The sequence below is a fragment of the Petromyzon marinus genome, chromosome 40, assembly GCF_048934315.1.
Source record: "Petromyzon marinus isolate PM22_M1 ecotype Great Lakes invasive population chromosome 40, UKy_Petmar_22M1.pri1.0, whole genome shotgun sequence".
In the NCBI taxonomy this organism is placed as follows: Eukaryota; Metazoa; Chordata; class Hyperoartia; order Petromyzontiformes; family Petromyzontidae; genus Petromyzon; species Petromyzon marinus.
In genome coordinates this window covers 12751048-12765625 of record NC_133706.1, presented here as the reverse complement: position 1 = coordinate 12765625, position 14578 = coordinate 12751048, and the positions used below count along the sequence as shown (strand labels likewise).

Genomic DNA, 14578 nt, shown 5'->3' with positions numbered 1-14578 from the left:
ATTTACCAGCGAAACGTCGTACTCAAACTGTAAATGTGGATTAACTCTTCAACACACCGGTGGGCTGAAGTAGTGAATTATTTGTCTTTTGTCAACGTGACACTTTTTTTGCTGATTGGCCGTGTCGGGTGGTGGAGGGTTACGACACATTTATAAATAAACGCGATCTAACCCAAAAACCTTTATTATGTGAGGCGAGTAATTGCAGGGCTGCACCTCTACCGCAATCATGGCAATTACTGATGTAATAGTTGTGTCTATATTATAGAGTTGTATAGCTGCGTCTGAACATGTGATTATATAGTCATCGTGAACTCATTTCGCAATGTGAAACGAACCCGCGGTGACAGCATCATCGCGTGCAGTGGTGGTGGGGGTTATGCAAATTCCCCACCCAACTCTCCCCCCTCCCTCTCCCCCCCAGCTCCCCCCCCCTCTCCCTCTCGCCGTCTCTCTCCCAGCTCCCACGCGGAGTGTCGCGCCTCGCTCTTCCGAGCCATGAGCTCGGCTCAGCCGTGCCATGGGAAGTTAAAATAAAATAAAAACTCTCCCACAGTGTGCGACTGTGGTCATCCAGAGCCGCGCTCCCCACCCCCGGGGAGCCGCGCTCCACCCCCCCCGGGAGCCGCACCCCTCCCCTCCCACCCCGGGAGCCGCACCCCTCCCCCACCCCCCCGGGAGCCGCTCCCCACCCCCACCACAGCAACGGCGATCCCCGCCCTGCCGCGGGACGCCCCGCGGCCGCGTCGCGCGCGTGACCACCGCCGGCCAAGCGGGCGGTGGAGGTGTTGGCGTGTGGCCCTGTTACTGCGCTACGACATCCGGGCTCGATTCAATTATCTGAACCGGTCCTGGGCCTCCTCCCCTAGGTCGACTCAGCCTCAAATTAGTACCTGGTGCAGTGTGTAAACATCGCCACAAGGGAGACAAAGGCGGCCGGGCTTGGTGCTGGCCACCCACCTCCTGAAGTGCAGTTCTGGCCTTCATAGGTGCTCGCTAACAGCACTTGCCCCAACAGTCTGGTATGGCTATATGGATGATCTTTGTCTTGTGTGTGACTGCACTACCAACCAGGCCACTCGGGTTCGATTCCCGCTCACGTCCACCAACACCGGTGACGATTATCTGAACCTGTCCTAGGCCTCCCCTAGGTCGACTCAGCCTCAAATGCGTACCTGGTGTGGTGTGTAAACATGACATCGTGTGCAGTTCTGGCTTTCACCGGTGCTACTCGCTCGCAACACTTGTCCCAAAAGCCTGTTAAGGCTTTACGGGGGATCTTTGTCTTGTGCCCCACTCTTGCGGTGAGCGGGTGACTGGCTGGGTGGTGGGAGGGGAGATGGGAGAGGGGGGATGGAGGAGGAGGTAGAGGAGGGAGAGCAGCTCTATAAATCTGCAGGAACCAGCAGCAACAGCAGACGCCTTCACCACGATGATGATGATGGCTCGGATCTCTGCTTCGTCCCGGCTTGCTCTGCCGATGATGATGATGATCGCGATGCTGCAGCTGCTGCAGTCACCGTCGGCAGGTGAGTGCGACTGCTGCTGTTCTGTTGTAAGTTTAACTTCGCTCGGTACGTAGCCGACCGTGATACTCGGATGTGTTGACGTTGGGGAGAGTTGTTTGATGTAGCAGCAGAGAGAGGGTGTCGCGTTCGAACAGAGGTGCATGCATCGCATTAACAACACTCGCCCGTTACCTTTGTACAGCGCCTCTCACGGGCGGGTGGAATCAGAGGGCTCTCACGACAGACATTAAACAGGAATGAAAGGAATGACCGTCGAGACAGATACATCGGCGGAACGAGCGCAGGAACACTCAGGCCTCAGCCCCCAGGCTCCAAGCAGCTGCAGCACTGAGGTTCAACCCAGTTGCAGTGCAATCTGTTGGCCGAAGCTACAATGTACGTGTGGAAGATGGCTAGCCCTTTTCTTTGTCACCAAGGAGGTCAGGTCTTTATTGTACGGCACGGTCCACACCTCGCTCTCTCCCGCAGGCTTCTCTTACCTGGCCGAACCGTTCCCACCTGACGCCCACCCAACCCTCGAGATATTTTCCCTTTTGAATGACCTGGCCAATCCTCTTGGTCCCCATGCCCGAAGCAGTCAGAGCGTGGAGTGTTTGGCCCCCCCCCCTTTATTGCTCTGTCTCAGGGATCGTGTGGGACAATCACTCCGCGTGTGTGTGTCACGACTGCTGGTGCCGGTCTTAAGCGAGTCCGCTCAACTCCACGCCCTCCCTCTATCCGGCCAGACAGAAGCTGCTTCGGCATGCGGTGGCTGGGCATGCGGGCTACACGACCCAGCCAACGCAGCCTTGCCTGCCGGAGAACCTCACCGATGGGACTTTGTCCAATTCTTTCCAGCATCTGCGGGCTCCCCGCACAATCCAGCCTGGCTAAACCCCGGGTGAATTGTGGACAGGCCAGCCTGAATCAGTCAAACCGGTGCACATGTTCCATGGGAGGAATCTACGTTTCACAAGCATCGAGAAGGGAGGGCGCCTGTCCAGCAGCAATAATAGTCTGTAAAGGCTAAGCGGGGGATCTTTGCCTTTGTCGGTCGAGCGTCACTCCGCCAAGGTAGCCCCGGGTTCGCCTCGGGCTCAGCCCTCGTACCGCACAACGCTGCGGTGTTCAGCGCCCTCTGTTCGGTTGGGGCGACCCTCGCTGCGTCTCTGCCTGCTGGTCGCGTGCCTGCTCGTGTGTCCTCACCAGGGCGACGGTGCCGTGACCAGAGCGATGGTGCCGTGACCAGGGCGACAGTATCCTGACCAGGGCGACGATGCTCTGACCAGGGTGACGATGCTCTGACCAGGGTGACGATGCTCTGACCAGGGCGATGGTGCCGTGACCAGGGCGACAGTACCCTGACCAGGGCGATGGTACCCTGACCGAGGCGACGATGTCCATGTTTCTATTTCGATTTCCCCGACCAGTGGCCGTGAAGCCCGGCTCCTGCCCGACGCTGCGCACGGCGCCCGCTGGGACGTGCGACGAGGCGTGCACGGTCGACGAGAGCTGCCCCGGGGAGCAGAAGTGCTGCAGCAACGGCTGTGGCCACAGCTGCGTGGAGGCGCAGGTCCTCGGGCCGAGCGATGTGGAGCCGCTGGTTCTCAAGCCGATCCAAGTGGAGCTGGGAGAGGCGAGCCTGAGCAACGGGACGCTCCTAGGTCGGTAGAGTTCGTAAACGGCACCCTGCGGATGTACAGAAGTCCCCCTCGTCGGTGTAGGCGGTGGGGGGGAGACATCAGGGATGCGTGGCGGGGAACGAGATCCCAGCCCGTGGAGGGCTCCGCGGGTCAGGAAGGCGACCCTCGCTCGCGGGGTGAAGGTTCGCGTCCCGTGCCAAGCGCCGCGGCGTGCGGTTGACGCTGGAGGTGACGCAGACGAATCCCGTGCCAGCCGAGCGGGGTTCCAGCCAGGGAGCTGGAATGATGGAGCTCCCCCTCCCCAGATGGAAGGCCGTGTGACTGATGGGACCCCTGTGCTCCCCCTCCGTGACCTCTGTGTCCACCTCCCTGACGTGATCACTGTCCTCCCCACCCCCTGTGACCCTCGCGCCCCCCCCCGCCCCCCGCCCTTGCCTGCGTGCAGGCAGAGTGAGGCCAGAGGTGAGGCCCGGGTGCTGTCAGGACCCAGACCCCTTCCCCATCCGACGCTGTAAATGGAAGAACGACCTTTGCCGCGGCGACGGCGAATGCCCCGGCGTCCAGAAGTGCTGCCCGCACTCGTGCGGGAATCGCTGTGAAGACGTGAAGCGAGGTGGGGGGACCCAGAGGGACACGGGGCATGGGGACACGGGGAAACACAGAGAGACACGGAGGTTACGGGAGTCGTTGGTGGAAGTGCGCTGTCAAGTGGCGTACAGCTGCACTGCGCATCACAGACCCGAGTTCGAGTCCCGCTCACGGTCAACACCAGTGACGATTGTTTGAATCGGTCCTGGGCCTCCTCCCCTAGATCGACTCTGCCGCAACTGAGTACCTGGTGCGGTGTGTAATCATCGCCACTAAGGAGACAAAGGCGGCCGGGCGTGGTGCTGTCCCCACCCCCCCTCTCACTGGTGCCACTCGCTAACAGCACTTGCCCCAACAGTCTGTCAAGGCGACACGGGGGATCGTCGTCTGTCGCCGTGCCATTCTTTTTTTCAGCGAAACCCAAGCCCGGCGAGTGTCCGTTTGTGGACACCAGGCTCATCCGCTGCGCATTCAGACCCCCGCAGTGCAGCGAGGACTGGCAGTGCCCCGGGGAGCAAAAGTGCTGCAACACGGGCTGTGTGACGGCCTGCAGCAAGCCCGGTACGCCATCCTCCATCGTTACAGTCAAGTGGAGGTCAAGGCATCCTCGCCACCATCACCACCATCGTCGTCGTCACCGTCATGCATAGCCCTCGCAGCAGCAGCAACAGCAGCCGCTCGATCCATATTCCTCCTCCTCGTGTCTCCGTTGCAGCCCCCTCTGCCGTCTGCAACGCTGCTGCTGCTGCTGAACATTCACAGCAGCAAGCGGCAGCGTTCAGTCCGCACCAACTTCTCAGAGACACTGAGTGGCCCACCTCTAATTCAGAGACCCCGCCCCTAATTTAGAGGCCGCGCCTCTAACCTGGAGGCCCGCCCCTACTTTAGAGGCCCCGCCCCTAATTTAGATGTTCCGCCCCTACTTGAGAGGCCCCGCCCCTAATTTAGATGTTCCGCCCCTGCTTTAGAGGCCACGCCTCCCCCGCCCGGTTTTCAGGAACAACGCTCACAAGAAATCATCATCAGGTGTGGTTTTCACACCTGATGAAGTGCTGCAAACCACAGCTGTGGTTTTCACACCTGATGATGATTTCTTGTGTTGCAGTCGAAACGTCGTGAGAATTTTATTGTTTTATATTTTTATTATTTTATTGTTACCAAAAGAACCAAGAATATGAATCCCTGCAGTCACGAAAGCTTTAAATCAAAACTTAACGCTCATCTTATTCTTGGTTCATTCTAGATTTGAAGTTTTCGTGACTGCAAGGATCCATATTCTTTGGTTCTTTCGGTAAAGTCACGTAGGTGAAAAAATAAATAAATAAAATCACGACGTTTCGATTGCTGTGGTTGTCACACCTGATGATGATTGCTTGTGTTGCAATCGAAACGTCGTGGTTTAATTTATTTTATTTTTTCACCTACGGGACTTTACCGAAAGAACCAAAGAATATTATTCTTGGTTCTTTCGGTAAAGTCACGTAGAAGGGAAATAATACAATATTACAAATAAAACAATAAAATTATGACGACGTTTCGACTGCAACACAAGCAATCATCATCAGGTGTGAAAATCACAGCAAGAAAATTTGAAAAAAGTGACGGTTTTTTCTTTTTTTTCAAGAAAAAAACGTCGTGATAATTTGTTTAATTTGTATTATTTTATTATTTCCCTTCTACGTGACTTTACCGAAAGAACCAAGAATATGAATCCCTGCAGTCACGAAAGCTTTAAATCGAAACGCTCATCTTGACTCCGCTCCTGGGAGTCGCCGTCATTCACGTCCGCGTGAACTATCGCGCTCGGTACAAGTTTCATTACTATGATTATTATGATAATATGATCATCGTAATTATTATTATATATGTTTTGCCTTTATATACGGTGGTTGCTTAAGTGCGCGGGAAAACTTAAAAAGGGCCTTGGATGACATCGTCGTCTCTCAAGCAATCCGAGCCCCCCCCCCACCCCCCCCCGAGTGGCAGCTGTCCCTTTGCGGCACGAGGCGACTCGGGACCGGCCTGCCAGCATGGATGAGGCTGCCAGCGGGAGGGTGATGATAATCGCTGTGCCGCGTGCCATCCCTTATCGAGTAGCCGGCGGTGTGAATGTTTCGCCTTCGCCGTTGTGATTCTGCGCGATGACGAGGCGTTCCCCGCTATTGCTCGGCTTGCCTTCGTGCGCCTCGCTGAGCCTTGGGAAAGTTCCCGCCGAACGCCGAGCATCCCGAGAAAGGGCGCACGAGGCTGCAATGCGGGATGTAGAAACACGGGGGAACCTGAGGTCGTGGGTGTCACGGAGGACACGGGGACATGGGAACACGGAGCACAGGAACGCCGGGGCAAGAGCACAGGGGGACAAGGAGACATGGGGACAGGGGGTCATGCGCAGAGCCGGTCCCTAGGAGTTACGGCAAATCGGGGTGACGGCCCCGGGCCCCGCGCTTTTGGCGGCCCCCGCGCTTCGACGTCACAGCTTCAGATGTAATACTTCCGGTTTCGTTGGAAGGCATCGGGCAGGTCCACACGGCGTGATTTGCCCCGAGCCCCGCACCCCCTTGGGCAAGGGCACAAGAGTTGCACAGGAACATTGCACGCACACACAGGGTATGGGGACACTGGGTCATGGGGCTGTGCCGAAGTGAGTTGCGGGTTGCATGGGGTGCCACGGTGGCGAGATGTTGACTACCTCACCTGGTTCACAGGAGGTCGTGGGTTCGATCCTGAACCTAACGCCTGTATATTTGGAGTTTGCATGTTTTCCCCGTGGTCGCGTGGATTTTTCTCCTGGTCCTCCGGTTTTTCCCTCATTTAGAATCAACATCACGCGTTTATAGTATTTGGCAGCTATAATTGTGCACGTGATAAGCCACTTTGCTGAGCTATCATTTGTGACCAGGTCGCTTCTGCAAAAGACCTGTATAGCTCAGTGGGCCTTACCTGGTCAAATAAAAAGAGTCTGTTGAGACGCTCCGTAAACCCTACGTCGCGTTGTGTTTGTCGAACGCAAACGGGTTGATGATTCACGTGGCTCGATTTCCTTTCCCCCGCAGCGATCGTGAAGCCCGGCTCCTGCCCAGCGATGCCCGTTGGCTTCAAGCCGACGTGCGACATTCGCTGCCTCAATGACGACAGCTGCCCCGAGGACCAGAAATGCTGCAGCAACGGCTGTGGCCGGCTATGCTTGAGACCGGCCTCTAGTATTGGTGAGTGTATAGAGAGTGCTGTGCCATGCACGCTCACAAGTCGCTCACCACCTCATCACGCTGAACACGCTGACCAGTCGCCTTGTTATTTGAGAGCAATGCTGCGTGGCTGCAGCTGCTGACATGGCCCTGTCTCCGTGGTGTTGTTTCTCAGGGATTCCCAAGCCCGGCCAGTGTCCATTCGTGAACTCCGAGCTCATCCGCTGCCAGTTCCGGCGCGACCGCGGCGAGTGCAGCGCGGACTGGCAGTGCCCCGGGGAGCAAAAGTGCTGTGACACGGGCTGCACGATGGCCTGCAGCAAGCCCGGTACGCAGGGAGCAGGGGGTGCGTGGAGGGGAGTGGAGTGAGATGAGAGGGAGATGTAGGAGAGTGCGTGTAGGAGAGTGGGAGTGAGATGAGAGGGATAGGTAGGAGAGTGTGTGGAGGGGAGTAGAGTGAGATGAGAGGGAGAGGTAGGAGAGTGCGAGGAGGGGAGTAGAGTGAGATGAGAGGGTAGAGGTAGGAGAGTGCGTGGAGGGGAGTGGAGTGAGATGAGAGGGAGAGGTAGGAGAGTGCGTGGAGGGGAGTGGAGTGAGATGAGAGGGAGAGGTAGGAGAGTGCGTGGAGGGGAGTGGAGTGAGATGAGAGGGAGATGTAGGAGAGTGCGTGTAGGAGAGTGGGAGTGAGATGAGAGGGAGAGGTAGGAGAGTGCGTGGAGGGGAGTGGAGTGAGATGAGAGGGAGAGGTAGGAGAGTGCGTGGAGGGGAGTAGAGTGAGATGAGAGGGTAGAGGTAGGAGAGTGCGTGGAGGGGGGTAGAGTGAGATGAGAGGGTAGAGGTAGGAGAGTGCGTGGAGGGGAGTGGAGTGAGATGAGAGGGAGAGGTAGGAGAGTGCGTGGAGGGGAGTGGAGTGAGATGAGAGGGAGAGGTAGGAGAGTGCGTGGAGGGGAGTAGAGTGAGATGAGAGGGGAGAGGTAGGAGAGTGCGTGGAGGGGAGTAGAGTGAGATGAGAGGGTAGAGGTAGGAGAGTGCGTGGAGGGGAGTGGAGTGAGATGAGAGGGAGAGGTAGGAGAGTGCGTGGAGGGGAGTGGAGTGAGATGAGAGGGAGAGGTAGGAGAGTGCGTGGAGGGGAGTAGAGTGAGATGAGAGGGTAGAGGTAGGAGAGTGCGTGGAGGGGGGTAGAGTGAGATGAGAGGGGAGAGGTAGGAGAGTGCGTGGAGGGGAGTGGAGTGAGATGAGAGGGAGAGGTAGGTAGGACCGTGAGTGCCATTTTAACGTTGACCTGGGATGGTTTTCCGATTTAAAGTTGTTGGTTGTAGATTCAGTTGATGAAGAGTCAATCAATCATTAAGTCGTGCACAGTACTTGGTGATGCTGCTGCTGCTGCGTTGGGTGAACAAGCACAGAGAGCGAAACTGCAACACATTCATCGGTAACGCTTCCTTAAATCATCAATAGAGTACTGTAGAGCCAATCCTTCGAGGCCACTTCCCAAATGTGTCCAGGCAAGCGCTCCTTGCTGCCACGCTGGCTGCGTGCACGATCTCCACAAACACGTGGCCCCGAAGCTTCTCATCTTCCCCTCTCTCGCCCCCGTGTGCTGCTGCAGCTACAGTGGTGAAGATCGGGATGTGTCCCGTCCACGACTACTCGGAAATCAACTGCTTCCGCTACGAAAACGGCTGCAGCGGCGACGCCTCCTGCCCCGGCAACCAGATGTGCTGCAGCGTTACGTGTGGGGTGGGCTGCGTGGAGCCGGAGCCAGGTGAGATTGGGACTGTCCCACCCACCCCCTCCATCACTCCATCACCCCCCCACGCCATCACCACTCCCACCCACCCCCTCCATCACCCCCCCCCCACCCACCCCCTCCATCACTCCATCACCCCCCCCCCCCACGCCATCACCGCTCCCACCCACCCCCTCCATCACCCCCCCCACCCACCCCCTCCATCACCCCCCGCCCACGCCATCACCACTCCCACCCACCCCCTCCATCACCCCCCCCACCCACCCCCTCCATCACCCCCCCCCCCACGCCATCAGCACTCCCACCCACCCCCTCCATCACCCCCCACTCCATCACCCCCCCCCCCCACTCCATCACCACCGCCACCCACCCCCTCCATCACCCCCTAACCCCACCCACCCCCTCCATCACCCCCCCCCACGCCATCACCACTCCCACCCACCCCCTCCATCACCCCCCCACCCACCCCCTCCATCACCCCCCCCCACGCCATCACCACTCCCACCCACCCCCTCCATCACCACTCCCACCCACCCCCTCCATCACCCCCCACTCCATCACCCCCCCCCACTCCATCACCACCGCCACCCACCCTCTCCATCACCCCCTAACCCCACCCACCCCCTCCATCACCCCCCCCACTCCATTACCACCCCCACCCACCCCCTCCATCAGCCCCCCCCCACTCCATCACCCTCCTCCATCACCCCCCCCACGCCATCACCACTCCCACCCACCCCCTCCATCACCCCCCCCACCCACCCCCTCCATCACCCCCCCCCACTCCATCACAACCCCCACCCCACCATCACCCCCAGCCCCCCTATATGGGGGTGGGGGTGGAGTTGGCTGCGTGGTTGTGGAGCCGGGTGACATTCGACCCCCCCCCCCATCTCCCCCAGGGGCACGGAGGGGGGGGGGCGTGGTTCTCACATCGACTCCCATTCCCAGTGCACGCCTCTATTCCTTCCTTCATTGCAGACGGGGGCGCAACTATGGGAGGGTAAGCGGCAGCATTATGCCACGCATAGGGGCCCAGTTGGCCACAAGGGGCCCCCGAATCAACAGATAAACAAATATAAAACATCTTAAGAAATTTTGTTTTTAATGTTCATAAAAAGATGACCTGCGGTCTAGCATGGGCCAAGCCCGATCCTGGCTGTCATAGACCGATGGGCCGGCATGCAAGCAAGACCCACGCTTTGCTTAATAGCGGATATTATTACCTTTTAAATATTTGTATTAATACTTAAAACATCCGTAGCTATGTCAGTAAAAGTGAGTCGTCGGGAGAAAGGAGGGGGGGGGGCGAAGTCGTGTCTTGCATAGCCCCCCCCCCTCCCCGTTGAAGTAGGGAGTTGCGCCCCTGAATGCAAAGCTGGGTCCTTCCCTTGTGACCGAAACGTTGTTCCCGGCACAACGCGAGATGGAAACCCTCCTGGCGCTCCGAGCTAAAGGACCGGAAATGGTTTTCATGTCCCGTCTCAGCTGTGAGCCCTCCCATCACCCCCCCCCCCCCCGCCCGATGTGCTCGCCGCAGTGGTGAAGGCCGGGCGGTGCCCGATCCGGCAGGAGAGCTTCTTGAGATTGAGCTGCTCCGGACGAAGAGAGGACTGCACGGGCGACGCCGGCTGCCCCGGCAAGCAGAAGTGCTGCCTCGCAATGTGTGGGGTGGGCTGTGTGGATCCCGTGCCAGGTGAGGTCGGAACCCTCCCCCCCCCACCCCCCACAACAACAGCAGCCGCAATTCTCGCCACAAAGGGGTGGTGACATCACCACGGCGCTTGTGCCAGGCTATGTGCACGTTAACGCCACGTGAAGTGTCGAACGCCCGCTGGCAGGAGGTCACGGGGCAGACCCAGGTGCCGTGGGTCGACTGACTGAGATGACCCCCTCCCTCCCTCACGCACACACCCCATCGATCTGCCCTGTGGACACGGGGACACGGAGACAACTTGACGAGATTCACTGGCGTCTTCTGGGTGCACCTGTTTTCGTTTCTATCTTATCTTATTATATATTTATCTAGAGACACATGAGCGCCTTAGTTAAGGGCGCTCTGTTAGATGGCAAGGGCAGTGCAAAGGCCGAGGAATGAGCGTCCATAACAGAGTTCACGTGGGGGTCATCTGGGGTGGGGCAGGATGCACATTTTCAAATTTAAATGGAAAGCAACATTCTTACATCATTTGTATGCATAACATGCCCAGCTTATGTGGAGCACTATCTGTCACGCTGACACATTGTTTGATTTTTCAGAGTCGATTGGCTGAGCGCTGTGGTGAGTTTGATGAAGAGGAGAACGACGAGGAGGAGGAAGAGAAGTCCGCTATGGCCAGCTTGGCACATCGTCCTGCTGCTCCACGCTAGCAGCGAGGGGCTTCACGAGGAGCGATCCGTTCATCCCCCCCCCACCCTCCTGCGCAGCTCTCGCTCGCTATGTTAATCATACAGCTCCCGATGGCTGTGTCCAATAAAGTGCTGTGCTGTGCTATGCGCTGAATCCTGTGGCCGAGTGTCCTTGTGTCCGTGTGTTTGCGTCTTTTGCTCTGCGGCGGAACGTCGCACTGTCACGTAACGCACCAGCCCAGCGCGCGAACACGCGTGGCCACGCGTGAGAAGACACGTGGCCACGCGTGAGAAGACACGTGGCCACGCGTGAGAAGACACGTGGCCACGCGTGAGAAGACACGTGGCCACGCGTGAGAAGACACGTGGCCACGCGTGAGAAGACACGTGGCCACGCGTGAGAAGACACGTGGCCACGCGTGAGAAGACACGTGGCCACGCGTGAGAAGACACGTGGCCACGCGTGAGAAGACACGTGGCCACGCGTGAGAAGACACGTGGCCACGCGTGAGAAGACACGTGGCCACGTTCCCACGGCCACTGGGGAGCAAGCAGAGCCCGGTTCGTGAACCAAGCGGTCGGGATCGGCTCGGGTTCCTTAAGTAGTTTTTCAGCAGGACGGCACAAACGATTATCGCTACCTCTGAATGTTTGTCGCCCAGGTTCATGAGGTCAGCAATACCTCACCAACCTAGTTTTTTTCCACATCCCCGGTATTTACTTATCTCCGGTTATCCTTTCGGCATACCAAGTCTCTAACCACGGTACGGGGTTTTGTGTATCCGCGGTTTAGCACGGCGACCGGCACTTGTAATTTCATATCACCCCGAAACGGTGTCCCTCCGTGCATCTTCTCATCTTCCAGCTCCCCACCACCGCTCTCTTTCCACCACCACTCTCTCTCTCATAGAGACTGTTGTAGTGTGTGTTAACGTTGTCGCATTGCTACGCATTATTTCCGCCTTTCTTTACCTTTATTATTAGTTTATTTGCATTTATTTTGCCCTTAATCATGGCCCCTAAACGTGCAGCCAAGAGCGTGGACAAAGCCCCTCTGGCTTCTGTTATGAGGTGGTGAGACTCAATAGTTGATTGGAGCGGACACAGCAGGTTTGGTATCCGACAGGTATTTATTTTAATTCATGTAGAAGTCATACTGGTAGGAACGAAGTTGTAAACTGAGTGTACCAGCCTGCAATAGATTAATGTGTCCGTCCGTCCGTCCCCTTTCAATACTTTAACGAAGTGAAATCTCGTGCTGTTGGGTGTAAAATCAGCAATAGACAGCGCAGAGACTTGTCCTACCAGCCCACCCTGCAGGGACCTGTTCCTAAAAACAGCTTATAATTTAGCAGAGGAGTTACCCAGGCGCGCCCAAGGCACCAACTAACCCATCACCCAAGAGATGTTTCGAACTTGCACGGTAAATATATGGAATGAAAGCAACGTATGTGTGCAAAACATGTAAAACGCGGCTGAACCTCCCAGCCTCCGCGTGACCTGGGACTCGCGATGACCGCTTGGAAGACCAGGTGGAGATCAGGTGGAGACCAGGTGGAGACCAGGTGGAGACCAGGTGGAGACCAGGTGGAGACGGTGCGCGTGACCTTCTGTGGCAGCAGCGGCAGCAGCAGCAGCAGCATCATCGCGAGCAGTTCAGTTGCGATGCGTACACGAATATCGCGGTCAACCGCCAATGGTTGAGCCACAGAGGCACGATCAGACGGTCGCGTGAGTGAATGGGTGAGCGAACGATGGTTTTAAAAGTGCATATAGATGAGTGATGACTTGTTGAATACGTGGATTGGTTAATGAGCGAGTGAGTTTATTTTAGTTGTTTGGTGAATGAGTGGGTTGGTGAATGGGTTGAGTGCGTTGCTATGTGGAATTGAGTGACCGTTAGTAAGTGGGCGACTGAGTGTGTTAGTGGGTGAGTGAATGGGTTAGTGAGTCGGTGAGTGTCTTGGTGAGTGTATGTATGTATTGCTGAATTGGTGAGTGGGTTAGTGAATGGGTGTAGTGAGTCGGTGAGTGTCTTGGTGAGTGTATGTATGTATGTATTGCTGAATTGGTGAGTGGGTTAGTGAATGGCTGTATGGAATTGGTGAGTGGGTTAGTGTATACGTGACTTTGGTGAGCGAGTGGGTACAGTGAGGGAAAAAAGTATTTGATCCCCTGCTGATTTTGTACGTTTGCCCACTGACAAAGAAATGATCAGTCTATAATTTCAATGGTAGGTTTATTTGAACAGTGAGAGACAGAATAACAACAAAAAAATCCAGAAAAAGGCATGTTAAAAATGTTATAAATTGATTTGCATTTTAATGAGGGAAATAAGTATTTGAACCCTCTGCAAAACATGACTTAGTACTTGGTGGCAAAACCCTTGTTTCCAATCACAGAGGTCAGACGTTTATTGTAGTTGGTCACCAGGTTTGCACACATCTCAGGAGGGATTTTGTCCCACTCCTCTTTGCAGATCTTCTCCAAGTCATTAAGGTTTCGAGGCTGACGTTTGGCAACTCGAACTTTCAGCTCCCTCCACAGATTTTCTATGGGATTAAGGTCTGGAGACTGGCTAGGCCACTCCAGGACCTAAATATGCTTCTCCCTGAGCCACTCCTTTGTTGCCTTGGCCGTGTGTTTTGGGTCATTGTCATGCTGGAATACCCATCCACGACCCATTTTCAATGCCCTGGCTGAGGGAAGGAGGTTCTCACCCAAGATTTGACGGTACATGGCCCCGTCCATTGTCCCTTTGATGCGGTGAAGTTGTACTGTCCCCTTCGCAGAAAAACACCCCCAAGCATAATGTTTCCACCTCCATGTTTGACGGTGGGGAGAGTGTTCTTGGGGTCATCGGCAGCATTCCTCCTCCTCCAAACACGGCGAGTTGAGTTGATGCCAAAGAGCTCCATTTTGGTCTCATCTGACCACAACACTTCACCCAGTTGTCCTCTTAATCATTCAGACGTTCATTGGCAAACTTCAGACGGGCATGTATGTGCTTTCTTGAGCAGGGAGACCTTGCGGGCGCTGCAGGATTTCAGTCCTTCACGGCGTAGTGTGTTACCAATTGTTTTATTGGTGACTATGGTCCCAGCTGCCTTGAGATCATTGACAATATCCTCCCGTGTAGTTCTGGGCTGATTCCTCACCGTGCTCATGATCATTGCAACTCCACGAAGTGAGATGTTGCATGGAGCCCCAGGCCGAGGGAGATTGACAGTTCTTTTGTGTTTCTTCCATTTGCGAATAATCGCACCAACTGTTGTCACCTTCTCACCAAGCTGCTTGGCAATGGTCTTGTAGCCCATTCCAGCCTTGTGTAGGTCTACAATCTTGTCCCTGACATCCTTGGAGAGCTCTTTGGTCTTGGCCATGGTGGAGAGTTTGGAATCTGATTGATTGATTGCTTCTGTGGACAGGTGTCTTTTATACAGGTAACAAGCTGAGATTAGGAGCACTCCCTTTAAGAGTGGTCTCCTAATTTCAGCTCGTTACCTGTATAAAAGACACCTGGGAGCCAGAAATCTTTCTGATTGAGAGGGGGTC

General features: G+C 56.1%; 1 protein-coding gene across 1 annotated transcript; it reads left to right on the top strand.

Annotated features, from left to right (window-relative positions):
- The first annotated feature begins 1370 nt into the window (after positions 1-1370).
- Positions 1371-11177, top strand: LOC116950785 (uncharacterized). Its single transcript, XM_032968847.2, has 9 exons — positions 1371-1529; positions 2939-3172; positions 3597-3764; positions 4154-4300; positions 6793-6945; positions 7100-7252; positions 8534-8689; positions 10215-10370; positions 10934-11177. The coding sequence occupies exons 1-9, from the start codon at positions 1433-1435 to the stop codon at positions 10945-10947; spliced, it is 1278 nt and encodes a 425-aa protein (XP_032824738.1). The 5' UTR covers positions 1371-1432; the 3' UTR covers positions 10948-11177.
- Positions 11178-14578: the final 3401 nt, after the last annotated feature.